Raw genomic sequence first — 14801 nt, 5'->3', positions numbered from 1 at the left:
AGTGACCATATTGGAGGACTGCTCTCCAAGCTTATTACATTAGCTGCCTCTTTTGTCCCTATTATGAAAGTAACACTGGTGAGAAATAGCATCAAGTTTATCGGTTCTCGGCTCTGCTTCGCTCATTAATATTTATCGAAGGCTTTAACAAAGTCTGGTAGGGAAAATGAATTATCTGGGCATAAAAGCCAGTTGTAGCATTGCAGTCTACTCTGACCGATAGGCAAATCCTTGAATGAGGCAAAGCACATATGAAAAGAACCAATTCCCCAGTGAGGGCAGTCACTGAGGTTGAGATGAAACAACAACTATATGAAGACTCCATGTTCTACTTTTTAGGCGATGGGATCTTTTCCATCCAGAATAGCTGCCAATCCTCGTTAGATTTTCCTGTGATTTTGAGGCAAGTAACCCCAAAACTTCATGGTAGCCTCCCAGCTAGTTAGTTTAATTAACTATCTTTAGGTTATTTTAACTAAACGAAAGTTAAAAAGAAAATAAAACCACCTCTACACCGCCCCCACACAAGGAGGGACGCGGTGGCTCAGTGGCTAAGACATTGAGCTTGTTGATCAGAAAGGTCAGCAGTTCAGCGGTTCGAATCCCTAGCATTGCATAATGGAGTGAGCTCCTGTTACTTGTCCCAGCTTCTGCCAACCTAGCAGTTCAAAAGTATGTAAAAATGCAAGTAGAAAAATAGGGACCACCTTTGGTGGGAAGGTAATAGCATTCCATGTGCCTTCAGTGTTTAGTCATGCTGGCCACATGACCATGGAGATGTCTTCAGACAGCACTGGCTCTTCGGCTTTGAAACGGAGATGAGCACCGCCCCCTAGAGTCCAGAACGACTAGCACATATGTGCGAGGGGAACCTTTGCCTTAACCACAAAACTTCAAGCTAGCCCCCCCAGCTAGTTAGTTTAATTAACTATCTTTAGTTCTTTTTAAGTAAAAAACTAGTTTTTTTCTTTAACTGGTTAAAGAAAAAACAACACCCCCACACCCATTCTAGGAAAATACAGATCATCCTTGTATTTTCTTTGACTTACAACAATTGGGAACAGAATTTCATTCGCTAAGCAAGCAGTTATTAAAGGAGCCTTGTCTTTTTTTTTTTTTTTTTTTTGCCATAAGTGTAAGCAGGTAGTAAGCGAATCTAGCTTTCCCCATGGATTTCACTTGTTGGAAGCTGGCTGGATAGGTTATATGACCCCAGCAGTGACGTGCAGTCAGGTGAGGCAGGTGAGGCACAGCCTCACCACTCTCATCATGAAAAAAAAAGTAAAAGGAAAAAGCTGAGCTAGTTGCTGCCTCACTGTGGATGACTCTGCTTAACCTCACTGGTGCTCTCCCTCTCCAAGTGTACTGACTTCCTCCCCAGGCCCCCATTCATTTCTCTCTCTCACACACACAGCTGGATAAAACTATATAAAAATCTAGCCCAGCTTCACTGATTACAAGTTTGAAAAGGCAACGTGGCTCCACCTGCAATCAAACTACACTTGGGGAGGGAGAGCACAAGCGAGCACTGAGGAGACCACAGGAGGAGGCAGGAAGCCAGGCAAAGAGCCATGCTGTAGTACACACACTTCCCCCCAGCCTCTTTCTTTTGGAAGGCTCGGCTCGGCTCCCCTCTGGCTTCTCTGCCCCTCCTCTCACCCCAGCCTGCCAGCAGGAGGTGACTGGGTGGGCTTTATTGTGTTCCAGGCATTTCCCACCCAGACAGCAGGCTGCATTTGCAATGGTGGAGGTGTTTGGGAAAGGAAGCAGGGGAATGGGGGGGGGGATGGCAGAGGAGCTGCTTTCAAGCCACTGGAAAAGATATCCAATCCAACTTTTGTGTGTGGGGGGGTTTGTTTGAGAGTGAGTGAGAGAGGGAAGGGGTAGGAGAGATAGTCCAATCCAACTTGTGTGTATGTGTGTGTGTGTGTGTGTGTGTGTGTTTGAGAGAGGGGGAGGAAGGGAGAGAGGGAGGAAGGAGGGGAAGGAGAAGAAAAAGAAAAAAGGAGCAAAGGAGAAAAACAAATGCTGTCGCTTTAAATTGGAACTGAGCATGCCTGGCTGTGGAATTCTGGGAGTTGAAGTCCACAAGTCTAAAAATATTTGAAACCCAGCACTGTGTCAGTGCCTCACCAGTCATAAACCTCACCGCACGTCACTGGACCCCAGGATGCTGAAACTGTCTTAGATACATGCCGGTTGCCAGGCAGCCAAATTTTGATCACGTGACTGTGGGAATGCTATGACTGTTGTGTGAGGACCAATCACAAGTCCCTTGCTTCAGGGTCACTGTAATGTCAAATGATCGTTAAAGATATGGTTTTAAGTAAAAGACGAGTTAGGCAAACAATTCTGGGGCCACTTACGTGTGTGAAATAACTACATCCATACATTCCAAAGATAGAAGCCATCTTTGCATAGGGTCACAAGCCTGCCACATATTCAAACTGTGAGAAACTGGGAGGGAGGATTGTATGGAGCATGGAAGATATGTAGCCAAAGTAACATTCCTTCTCAGAAAATCAAGGTCATCCTGTCCGTGCACCTGGACGGATGTAGATGGGAGGAATCTTCCTTTGTGGCAATGATTTATTGGACCATGTGATGGACTTGTGGGTGTTGGGGCAGGGTCTTGAACTTTCAACTGGGTGGGGAAAACCTGGAAGCTTTCAGACTCGGGTTTTCCCAGATGTGCCAACATGGCTCTTCTAATAAATTGGAACTTTGAGGAATCCCTAGCCTTTTGGATTGAGGATGCTATTTGGAACCCTGCCACGCCACTGGTTACAGCTCTTTGCTTCTCCAAAAAATTGTAATATGTCTCACCTCCTGGCTACTCAAATGGCCTGGGTTTAAAATAGGGGCTTTTACACGTCTTCATACTACAGAACCAGAGACTCTGGTTTAGAGGCAGACCTCTAGTAATAGAAAATTTGCTCACTTTGTTCAGAATATTTGCATCAGAATATTATTGTAGCTACTGATCTGTAAGGTCGCTATTGTGTAGTATTTTCTTTTTTAAAAAAAATTCTGACAAAGTTCACTGACACATTCCTGGGAGATTTTTTTCCCCTCAAGTTAAGTGGCAGAATCAACTTTTCAACCAGAAAATTGGAGGTGACAATAAGAAGGATTTCTATTTGGATCAAATAAATCTCCTGTATATTGTCTTTTCCTCGATGCTGTAACTGGCAGGCTCCAAGGACATGCCAGCCAGTGCCAAAAGTTATTATCTCTCTCCTGGGCACACAACAAAATTGTAAACTGTCATAGAAATCTAAAATGCTTTGTTTTACTGTCATAGCAATTTAGCATGTTTCACAGTTTCACTTGTGCCTTGCAAAGCAATAGAAGGGGAAATGAGATGGGACAAAACTGAACTTTGTTCAGTGTGAGTAGAAAATGGTTGATTTCTCAGGAGGCACCACTCAGTTCTGGAGATGAAGTGTTGCCAAACTGTAGTGCAAGAATGTGGGCTACTAGAAAAATGTGTGTATAGGTAGTCCCAGGGATGGGATTGAAAATTTTTAGCAACCAGTTCTCTGCCCAGTTGGTGGGTGGATGTGCCCATGGCTGTGAGCTACTCTGCCTCCTCAGGGCAGAAGGGGGGAATTTTCATCCTCCCCAGGCTCTGGAGGCTTTCCCCGAGCCTCTGGGACGATGGAAACAGCCTCCCCCGGGGTTTCGAGGCCCTCCAAAAGCCAGAAATGGTCCCGTAGACTTCCAGTAGGCCCATTTTTCACCTTCCCAGAGCCTCCGTGCAGGTCCTGTACTTACCTAGCATGATGAACGAGGCAGGAGGGGTGGGGCGGGATGGCCAGGACCAGCCGGTCTTTGCAACAACCGGTTCAGCAAACCAGATGCAAAATTAGCATCCAGTTCTCTCAAACCGGTGCAAACCGGCTGAATCCCACCCCTGGGTAGCCTCAACTTGCAACCACAATTCGGATTCAAATTTCCATTGCTAAGCAAGGCAGTTGTTAAGTAAGTTGCACCTGATTTTACCAGATTTTTTTGCCTCCGTTGTTAAGCAAATCACTGCAGTTACGTGAAAAGTGCAATCATTAAGTGAATCTGGCTTCCTCCATTTATTTGATTGTCAGAAGCTATCTGGGCAAGTCACAAATGGTGACCATGTGATTGCAGGACACTGCAACTGCGTAAATACATACCAGTTGCTAAGCAGCTAAAGTTTGATCAGATGACAGTGGGAATGGTCATAAATGCAAGAACAGATTGTAGGTCACACTTTTCAGTGTCGTTGTAACTTCAAATGGTCAATAAGTGTTAGATTCGGGCAACGAGAGAACAGACTCCAGACGGTAGTGACAATCAGCTCTTTATTAGTGAGGTAGTAGTGATCCAGCTTGCTATGGGGTCGTGCAGCTCCCCTTTTATAGGGATCTGGCAGACCTCCCGTCCAATCAGAACAACCCCTTGTTCCCGCCCTAGTGGCGGACCTGAGTGGAGACTACAGCAGTTTATGCAAATATCTAACAATAAGCAAATGGTTGTAGGTCAAGGATGCAATTTCCACTCCCTGTTATGTTGCTCACAGAGGTCTGCTTCACTATTGCATTCCCAAAATTGGACAGCATGAGGGTTTTTTATCCAAGTTGCTTGTTGGGATAACAAGCAAAATAAGTATGTAGGCTTTTAATGTATTTGCTCAAATCATGTAACATACATGCACAGAACACCAAAGAAAAGACCATAATGACAGCCTTGTTGTGGATGGTGTTGTCACTATACACACCTTTGATTCTTAAAAACCAGGTCTCTTGTCCCAAGAAGTTTGTTCCAAGGGAAATTTGAAATTTTCTGTCCCACTTGATTCTTTCCTATCACGGGTCCTTTAGTTAGTTGATGTAGAGAGTAAGGAAGATGACTTCAATGGAGATATGCAAACTGTGTTGTCAAGACAAAAAAGAGGCAAAATATATTATGAGTTGAGAACATTGAAATAATGATTGGAAGAGCTCAGACATTTCTCCAGTTCACTGAACTTATTATAAGAAGGGGATGAGACACAACACAGTTGTTTATATGGAGTGGAATGGAATGGAATAGCAGAGTTGGAAGGGACCTTGGAGATCTTCTAGTTCAACCCCATGCTCAGGCAGGAAACCCAATACAATATCAGACAAATGGTTGTCCAATTTCTTTTTAAAAACATCCAGTGTTGGAGAATTCACAACTTTTGGAGGCAAGTTGTTCCACTGGTTAATTGTTCTGTCAGGAAATTTCTCCTTAGTCCTCAGTTGCTTCTCCTAGGCTTTCAATATTCTGTCCTAGCCAATTTCAATAAAATTGATGTTAACCTTCCTGTGGAGTTGATTTCTTAATCTGGTCTACCTAATGAGAGTTACCTAGTTTCCATACGTTTATTTATGCATGTAATCCCTTTAGTCTATCCAAGGGCACCAACTAATGCAAACATATATTAGCATGTTAGCTAGTAATGACATTAAAATTATAGGAATAGGGTGCATGCCTCAAGTATAGTTCTTACCAGTGTGCTATTATGAGCAAATTTAGAATGGGGAAAGCAGACTAGCTGAAATCAAGATTCCTAAAGCAGAAATAAGCCTGTAATTCCACAAATCCTGTTGAAATGCTAAATTCATCCCTTTTAAATATTTTGTACTGCTGGGGGACTTGAATGAAGTGTTGTCCTATACCATGAGTTTAGGATTGAGTCACGTTCTGTCCTAGCTAGCTTCTTTTGAAGGGTTACACAACAGAGGGGGTATTCAGTAGGTTCTGACCAGTTCTGGAGCGGAACTTTTGGGTAGTTCGGAGAACCAGTAAACACCACTTCTGACCAGCTCTGCCCCCATCTATTCTCTGCCTCCCGAGTCCCAGCTGATCGGGAGGGAATGGGGATTTTGCAGTAACCTTCCCCTGGAGTGGGAAGGGAATGGAGATTTTACAGTATCCTTCCTCTGCCACACCCATCAAGCCACGCCCACCAAGCTATGCCATGATCCCCAAGCCATGCCCACAGAACCAGTAGTGAAAATTTTTGAATCCCACCACTGCTACACAAGATAATTTGGTGGGTGGAATACCAAGGAACAAGAGAAGCAAATTTTCTGAATTCAACTCTGCTATTAATAAGAACCTGGGAAGACTAAGAGTAATGTCAGAAGCCTGCAAGTCAACTGCTGCTATGGAGCTGATGAATTTCTCTTTGACTGCCTTAAATGAAAGAGTTGGTTTGCTATGGTTGGTTTGCTGAGCATTAGCATACAAGTACTAAGTGAATGAGCTTTTGTTTGTATATAGATGTAGGGAGCTTCAGAGACCATGTAAAATATTATGTACGCTTTCAGAGAGAAAAAAATGAAACATCTCCTTTGCCAATCTTTCTGCAAAGTTGGCTGGTACCAGAGGTGGTATACCAGAGGTGGTATTCAGCCAGTTCTGACAGGTTCTGGAGAACCAGTAGCAGAAACTTTGAGTAGTTCAGAGAACCGGCAAATAGGTGGCCCTCGCCCCCCGCTGCCTTCCATCCTCCCAGCTGATCTTCTTTTGTTGCCCTGAACAGGAGAATGGAGCTGGAAAGCAGGTTAGTAGGGTGGGGAGGGAATGGGGCTTTCAATTCTTCCCCTGCCACGCCCACCAAACCACACCCACAGAACCAGTAGTAAAAAAAATTGAATCACCACTGGCTGGTTCGTACTGGTTAGCATGGATTGCCACCCCATCTACTCTTGCTGAATCTGATATGAAAAACAAGAGAACGAGGAGCACATAAAGAATTGCCATTAATAGAACATTTAAAATGTTTTTTTTATTATTATTATTTTGTTGCAACAGAACAATTTTGCTATTTTGAATTCTGTGAGAGCAACCAAGATTCAGTTCTGAGACCATATTCTGAGTGATGGACATTGTTCCAAATTTACAGTTAGTTGGCAATCAGTTTCAGAATGCTTGGTATATTAAGCTTAAAATTCGCAAACCAATTGTCTTCTTTCCTTCCTTCCTTCCTTCCTTCCTTCCTTCCTTCCTTCCTTCCTTCCTTCCTTCCTTCCTTCCTTCCTTCCTTCCTTCCTTCCTTCCTTCCTTTCCTCTCTCCCTCCCTCCAGGTTAGGGAGTTGAAAACAGCAAGAGATTGTTCGAAGTGTGGCTTTTTGCTGCATACAATAGTAATGCAGTTTTTAAAAACAAAGCTCTTGTTTATTTATCTTTTCTGTTTCATTGTTCTGCTTGTAACTGCTTTGTTGTATTTTTCCCCATGTTCTGTTATAGTGCAGGTTCGTGATGCTATTTAAAACTGACTGCATTTCGTTTTGCTTTGTATACACAGGCTCCCCTGCCCAAATTTCTATTGACTCAAAGTCCTTTGCAAGGGTGATGTTGTATGACTGCAAAACAATTAGTCTCAGGGTATTACTGCAAACAAGACAATAACCAGGAATAAGCTAGTGATGAATGTCAGTTCAATGCATTGTCTCCCTGAGTCTCTCTCTCTCTCTCTCTCTTTGTAATGTGTTTTCTCCTGCTGAGCTACCTGAATGCCTTGTAGGCAGTTATTATATTATATTCTTTCCTTTCCCCCTGTTTTTCCAGCAACAATTTGCATCTTCACTTCTTTCCTAGAGCAAAGGGAGTTAAGACTTTCATTCTTTTCTCTCTCTCTCCCTCTAGGTTCACAATAGAACAGGAAATTGATCTGAAGGATGCTTTGAAAGGGGTTGGAATTACAGAAGTATTCAGCCAAGGTGCTGATCTCACTGCAATGTCTGGTAAGCGGCTTTTTGTGATTTAGGTTATTATTGCAGCACTGCATTCATTTTCTTCTGCGATAATTTGAAAACTTGGCCCAGAAAAACCTGGCCTCACAAATGTGTTAGTTAATTAATTAATTAAATTTCTAAACCAGTATTCTCAAATAGACACAAAGTGGAGGGAAATGCAATTTTTGGTCTAACCTAAGCTGCCCTGCAAGATGTCTACCAGCTTTTCGTACTCGGTTGGTCTCTAGACGGTTGGATGCCAACTTCCAGAACTTGGAAATTGATGGGAATTTGTAAATGGAAGTGGGAGTGTCTGGAATGTAGCAATCATCTAGTCCCAATTTAACAAACCATTTGGAGGTGGGCAATTTGTGACAGTCTTTTTTGGAAATGCCCATTAAACTGTTGATATCATTCAGGGAGTCTACCTTATTTTGTTGGATTAGAAGACCTCCACGGTCCCTTCCAACTCTTATTATTCTGTTATTCAGTTGTTTCTCCCTTTTTCTCTAGTCCTTTTATGTCACAATTCAGGTTTGGTGCAGGTTTTAAACAAGATGTGTGTTCACCAGTTTTTCTTGGAATAGGTTTTATTATTTAAAAATGTTATTTTTCATTACAAAAACAGAAAGGCTGCTTTCTAATTTACAGCCATTGTCTCTATCTGACATTCTTTTCTGTTTTCTTTATCTGTTCAATTTAGCCGGCCTGGCCTAATTCCTAATTCCCAATTTTAGTTCCTCAAGCCTGCATTTTTTTTAAAATTTTCTAGGGGTATGCTTTTAGTTGTTTTTAATTTAATTTTTAATTTTTATTTTTTGTACAGTTGTATGAGGTTTAATTCGTTTTTAAGGGTATAGGATATTCGTCTTTTGTATTCGTTTTAATGACACACCTGTACACCGCCCCGAGTCCCTTCGGTGAGAGGGGGCGGTCTATAAATACTGAAAATAAATAAAATAAATAAATAAATCTCCACTCTAACTTCTATTTGACTTTTCTTCATAAGCCCTACCTGCCTTCTTTACTAGCTTCAGGCTGTCTTTCTCTTTGTCTGTCCATCCGTCCATCCATCCATCCTAGTCCCAATCCTACATACAACCAACTACTTCTCCTTTGGCACCTTATTTATTAAGAAAATTTATATGGCCACCCAACTCACTCATGATGACCCCAGGCATCGTACAGAAATAAATGCTGTAGAAGTCTCCATGGTCACCTGCTTCAGCTGAACTTGACCATTGGAACGGCTCTGGTGCTGCTTGAAATCACCATGAAAGTGTAGTGTTGACTCTTGCTTCATCTCTAGCTCTTACTCTCTGACTGTGGCTTTATGTGGACTGTTTTGACCTCTGGGGAAATTGGCCAATTGAATCCCCTCGGGATTGACCTGGTCTGGTTTGGCACTTTCCTGTAATATAATAATTCCTGGTTCTCTTTAAATTCCCATTGCTACTGGAAGACAGCTTCTTCAGGCCTTGCATGTCTTGGTGTTGCTGCTTCCTTTTCCTGGTTGTCTGTTTTTCTTCTACTTTTCTTGAGTTGCACTGTCTCTTTCTCTCTTTAGCTGGGTTAGCTGCTGATTGGATGGGTTTCATCAAGTAACGTGATGGCGAACCTCTGGCACGCATGCCAGAGGTGGCACGCGGCGCGTTCTCTGTGGGCACACAAGCCATCCCCCCAGCTCAATTCCACCGTGCATGCCTGCACATCTCCCACCAGCCAGCTGGTCTACATGTCTCTGCTGTGCATGCACGGGGGCGGGGTGATGCGGGGGCGCACCCGCATTGCATTTTCGGGGTTTGGCACGCGTGCATTTGCACATGCACACACGCACTTTGGGCACTCGGTCCAGAAAAAGTTAACCATTACTGATCTAGTATGACCGACTGTAGGCTCTGATTGACTTTGATTCCAATGTCATCAGCCCAGACACTTCTTGAGAATACAGTTACTGTATTCTTTAAATACAGTAATTGCCTTCCTGTGAAAGAGAACAACGTAAGCTTTTAGGGGAACAGAAGGGAGAGGAAACTGGCGTATTGTTTTGTTTTCCCCTTTTGCCCATAGCCTTTCACAGTCAGAGCTCTTGCTATACCTAAGAGCCCCGGTGGCGCAGTGGTTAGAGTGCAGTACTGCAGGCTACTTCTGCTGACTGCTGGCTGCCTACGATTTGGCAGTTCAAATCTCATCCGGCTCAAGGTTGACTCAGCCTTCCATCCTTTTGAGGTGGGTAAAATGAGGACCCAGATTGTTGGGGCCAATAGGCTGACTCTGTAAACCGCTTGGAGAGGTCTGTAAAGCAGTATCTAAGTCCAAGTGCTTTTGCTGAAGTATATAAATATCTGCTGATTATCATACTGAGGGAATCAGCTCAGGGCTAATGGGTTGGTTCTTCTTGCTATCTGTAGAACTCTTACTATATATCTCCAGATTCATAATTCAGTAACCTCTGTCTCTTTTCTCCTACTTTTTTTTCTCAATGTGCAGATTTACCAATGGAGAAAAAGTGATTTAAGAATTCTGACCTTTGTTTTTGAGTTTGTCTTAAGTCAGTGGGGCTCAACCTTCCTAATGCCGCGACCCTTTAATACAGTTCCTCATGTGGTGACCCCCAACCATAACATTATTTTATGTTTTCCATATTTTTTTGAAAATATGTACTTTCCGATGGTCTTAGGCGACCGGTGAAAGGGTCGTTCGATCCCCAAAGGGGTCCCGACCCACAGGTTGAGAACCACTGTCTTAAGTGCAAAGTCTTTTCTTCCTTTCTAGGATTAGTCTTCTTTTTCTTCCTGCAGCACACAGTCCATTTTTAACTACAGATGAGCCCAAGAAAATTAAAACTATCTGCACTTTAACTTCTTTTCTTTAGATTGTGAATTCAATAAGCATGCTGATTGATACTTCCTTGCCTTCTTAATATTTAACCTTAACCCAGATTTTTCATTTTCCATTTTTACTTTCATAATGAGCTTTTCTAAGTCTTCATTATTTGAGCTAATGAAATGGAAGTGTCTGCATAACTTAAAGTATTAGTGTTAATTTTGTAAGTGCTTTTAATTCTTAGTATTAATTTTGATTCCAGCTGTCATCCCTTCAAATCCTACCACACTTTTAATATATTTCATGCAGAAGTTAAATAGGTATGAGGAGACAGAATGCATTTTTATCTCATTCTTTTTCCAGTTCTGAACAATTCTTTCTCCAGATTTTACAGTAACAATTGATATCTGCTGTGTTAAAACTATTTGCAACCATGACGTGTGCCTATTTATTATATGGGATTCAGTTAGGCCTTCATATCACATGGCTGCATTAGAAAGGTATCATAAAGTCCAAATTCCTACAAAATGTCCTTGAATGGCTGGGTGGACTAGACATTTACAGGTCCATGTATTTGCCATACATTAAATAAATAAATCCTACAAAAATATATTTCAAGGTACTTGCTTTGTTTCAGGAAATAAATGTCACCAAAATTGAGCAAGCTCTGGCTAAGCATCTTTCCATAATGGCTAAGGATATTCTTTGACCAAGTTGAATTGGCCTCCTTAATGCTAACACATCCTTTTAATTCTAGCTGGAAAAAAATAAACTGTATTTTGATGGCTTTCCAGTGAAACAATATTGATTCTGGAATATGAGAAGACCAAACACGCACTTAGACAACTAGTACAATATGTGGAAGCCCAAAACGTAGAGTCCTCCCTTCCTAGAGAACGACTTGCAAATACTTGTTTTATAAAATTAAACACCTCATCAAACTGCAGTTCCAATATTCAGAAGAGTGTAATCCTTAACTCATTTGAATGTCCTTCACAAGAAAGGAAAGTCTGTCATAGAAGGGAAAATAAAGAAAAATTATATATTTTGTTTTGTTTTGTTTCTCTTCAACTTACTTTTATATCCCGTCTTTATTATTTTTATGACCAACTTAAAGTGGCAATTATATCCAACATATTTTCCTCCTCTTTTCCCCACAATAACAACCCTATGAGGTAAGTTGGCCTGAGAGCAACTGGTGCTCCCATGTTACACCCCTTTTAGGCGGCCTGCACTGGTTGCCGGTTGTTTTCCGGGTGCGATTCAAGGTATTAATTATGACCTTTAAAGTGCTCCATGGCTTAGGCCCAGGGTACCGGCGAGACCACCTACTGCCACCAGTAGCCTCCCACCGTCCAGTACGATCCCACAGAGCTGGCCTCCTCAGGGTGCCGTCGGCCAGACAGTGTCGGCTGGTGACCCCCAGGGGTAGAGCCTTCTCTGTGGGAGCGCCTTCCCTCTGGAATGAGCTGCCCCCGGAGTTTCGCATAATCTCTGACCTCCGGTCCTTCCGACGCGCCCTAAAAAGTTGGCTTTTCCAGCAAGCTGGCCTGGCCTGTTAATTTTAACTCATTTTAAATGTATTGTCTTATAAATTCGGTTTGGGTTTTTTTTTTTTGGATATGTATTTAATTTCTTTTTAACTTCTGGGATGTGTGTTTTTTAATGTTGTACGCCGCCCTGAGTCCTTTGTGAGAAGGGCGGTATATAAATCCAATAAAAACAAACAAACAAACAAACAAACAAACAAGAGAGAGTGACTGGCCTAAATACACCCAGCTGGCTTTCACAGTTAAGGCAGGACAAGAATTTATAGTCTCCTGATGATTGGCCCAAAGTCACCCAGTCAGCTTTCATGGCAGGTTCCAGTGTTTTACTCCACTCTATGACCATAACAAACTTAGCGATATTGCTTCATTTGTTAATGTTCTTATTGAAATACCTTTCCTTGCCCTTTCTGGTTTGATGTTGAAAGTCTGTTTTTAATTATCGTGCACTCTTATTATTTCCCCAAATGTTTCTTCTCCATTAAGATTTCTTGTCTTGGATCTTTTCTTCTTCAAAAATTTGGACATAATCTTTTTCCTGATGATTTTTATGATAGCTCTTTCCTGAGATTCTGTGTTTATAATTTGTATACCCAGTCTGTTCAGAACATCAATCTTATATTCTAATGGTGTGTCGTACAGATCAAATGTTTCTGGCACATCTACTTTTCTTAATTTTCTCATTCTAACCAATATAATTTATGCTAATAATTCATACCTGCTTCCATACTTGTGCCTAGAAATGTACCAGCTTATTAGTTTTCAGTTGTCTGTCTTTTGTATCCATTATTATATGTGATCTATGTCTCTGAAGATTTGATGAAAGTCTATGTTTAGACTGGTGGGATAGAGATCTTGAAGTTAAGAGAAAGGGGGTGGAAGTAGAACAGAACAGTTCACTCCTGTGAGAAACAAGGGGAAGGTGTCTGAGAGATTTTCCTCTTGCCTCCTGTATGAGAAAGGGACAATTGGAAGGGTGAAGGTATAGAAGAAGATGGTGTGCTGGATGCTATAGCTATTCCATTATATTGTTTTATTCTGTGATAGAGCTCTTTGAGGGTGTGTGGAGGGAGGACAAGAGATGGAGGCGATAGATTCTGTAAGAGGAGGCAAGAACATCATGGTTGTGATGGAGATGGAAGATATGGTAGGGGGTAGAGACTGGCTCTTCTTGGGGAAGGTTGCCCTGGTATTTAGCATCAGTATCACATTCCATACTCTTGGTTCTCCATCAAGGGCTTCGTCATTAAAACATCTCCATCCCTGAGTTTTGGTTGTACTTCTGAATGCCAGATCGGTCTGTAATAAGACTTTTCTTGTCCACATTTTTTAGTGGAGAGTGTTAGCCCTGGAAGCCATCTTTACCGTTGGAGCTTCAGGGCTGCCACATTTAGCACATGGGAAAATGGTGGGGGGTTGCATGAAGTGGTGGAGGATTAGCCTTGACTCCTTTCTCTGGGAGTCAAGAGTATTCGGACTGCATCTGGATAGGAGTGACTGGGAGTTGTCTCAAGTTGGGATGGTGAATTGATTGGACCATGTTATGGACTTGTGGGTGCAGGGGGTGGATCTTTGACTTTCTTTTGGGAGAGTAAAACCTGGAACTCTCAAATTCGGGTTTTCCCAGATGTTCCAATATGACATCTTGAATAAAATGGAACTTTGAGGAACTTCAAGCCTTGGAGTCTTCTTTCGTTGGGGGTGTTACTTGTTACGCTGACAGAGAGTTCTTCTCTAGGAAATGTGGTTGACTGTAGAGACAGAGATAGGCAAGATCCATCACCAAACTACAAGAGAAAAACTGAAATTTTAAGTCCATAACAAGCAGAAAATATGCAGAAGCAGCTCAGACACACACCTACTTAATTTACATAAATATAAGAGGGAGAGAAGAGACAGTGTAATGAGACGTGCAAGATGGTTTTTAGCTCTACCATGTAGGCCAGACAGGAACTAATTGGCTAAAATTACTTTTTATTCAGAGCGGCTATAATCACAAAATCTTGGTGTGATTCCAAAGGGAACTTAGGATAATTCCTGAAATTCTGATGCATGTTTTGGCTGAGAAAGAGAAAGAGCAACTCCGACTGAGTACATTTAAGAGCCTCTCTGCTGTTATTTAACATCAGGGGTGGGATTCTACCAGTTCGGACCGGTTCAGGCAAACCGGTAGCTCCGACTAACAGCTGGGAGCGAAACAGTTCCCTCCGACTTTCAGCTGGGCCCGCCCGCTCGCCCCTGCGCTATACTCACCTATATTCCCTTTTCTGAAGACCAGCTGATAGGCGCAGCAGAGAGGATTGTCATGCCTCATCTGTTTTCCTCCCCAGCGGTAATGTGGAAGGTGATTTCTCTGTAAACTGTGCACATACCTGCCACACATGTTAGTGCGAACCGGTTGTTAAACTGGTAAGATCCTACCCCTGTTTAACATCTATATGAAGTTATTGGATGAAGTTATCTGCCAACATGGGATTAAATTTTACCAATATACTAATGACACTTAGTTGAATATCTTTGCCCGGGGCCATTATTCTGTCAATCTGCTTTCCCAGCATCTGGAGGCAATGTGGTTTTGAATGTGGAAGGACAATTTCAGCTCAACCCTGAGAAGATTGACTGACTATGGGTTTTATAGCTTCTAAATTTGATAACTAAACAGAGAAATGAATCTGATTCTGGT

General features: G+C 42.2%; 1 protein-coding gene across 1 annotated transcript in view; it reads left to right on the top strand.

Annotated features, from left to right (window-relative positions):
* LOC309393404 (neuroserpin) overlaps nucleotides 1-14801 on the top strand; it is a 163953-nt gene that overhangs the window by 132202 nt on the left and 16950 nt on the right. Inside the window, exon 6 of the mRNA XM_081955595.1 lies at nucleotides 7657-7754. Within this exon, the coding sequence (XP_081811721.1) occupies nucleotides 7657-7754 (98 nt within the window). The remainder of the gene's footprint in view (nucleotides 1-7656; nucleotides 7755-14801) is intronic.

Source organism: Natrix helvetica (assembly GCF_964273705.1).
Source record: "Natrix helvetica genome assembly, chromosome: 5".
In the NCBI taxonomy this organism is placed as follows: Eukaryota; Metazoa; Chordata; class Lepidosauria; order Squamata; family Natricidae; genus Natrix; species Natrix helvetica.
The sequence above is the reverse complement of the archived record's forward strand: the minus strand, read 5'-3'. Positions and strand labels throughout refer to the sequence as shown.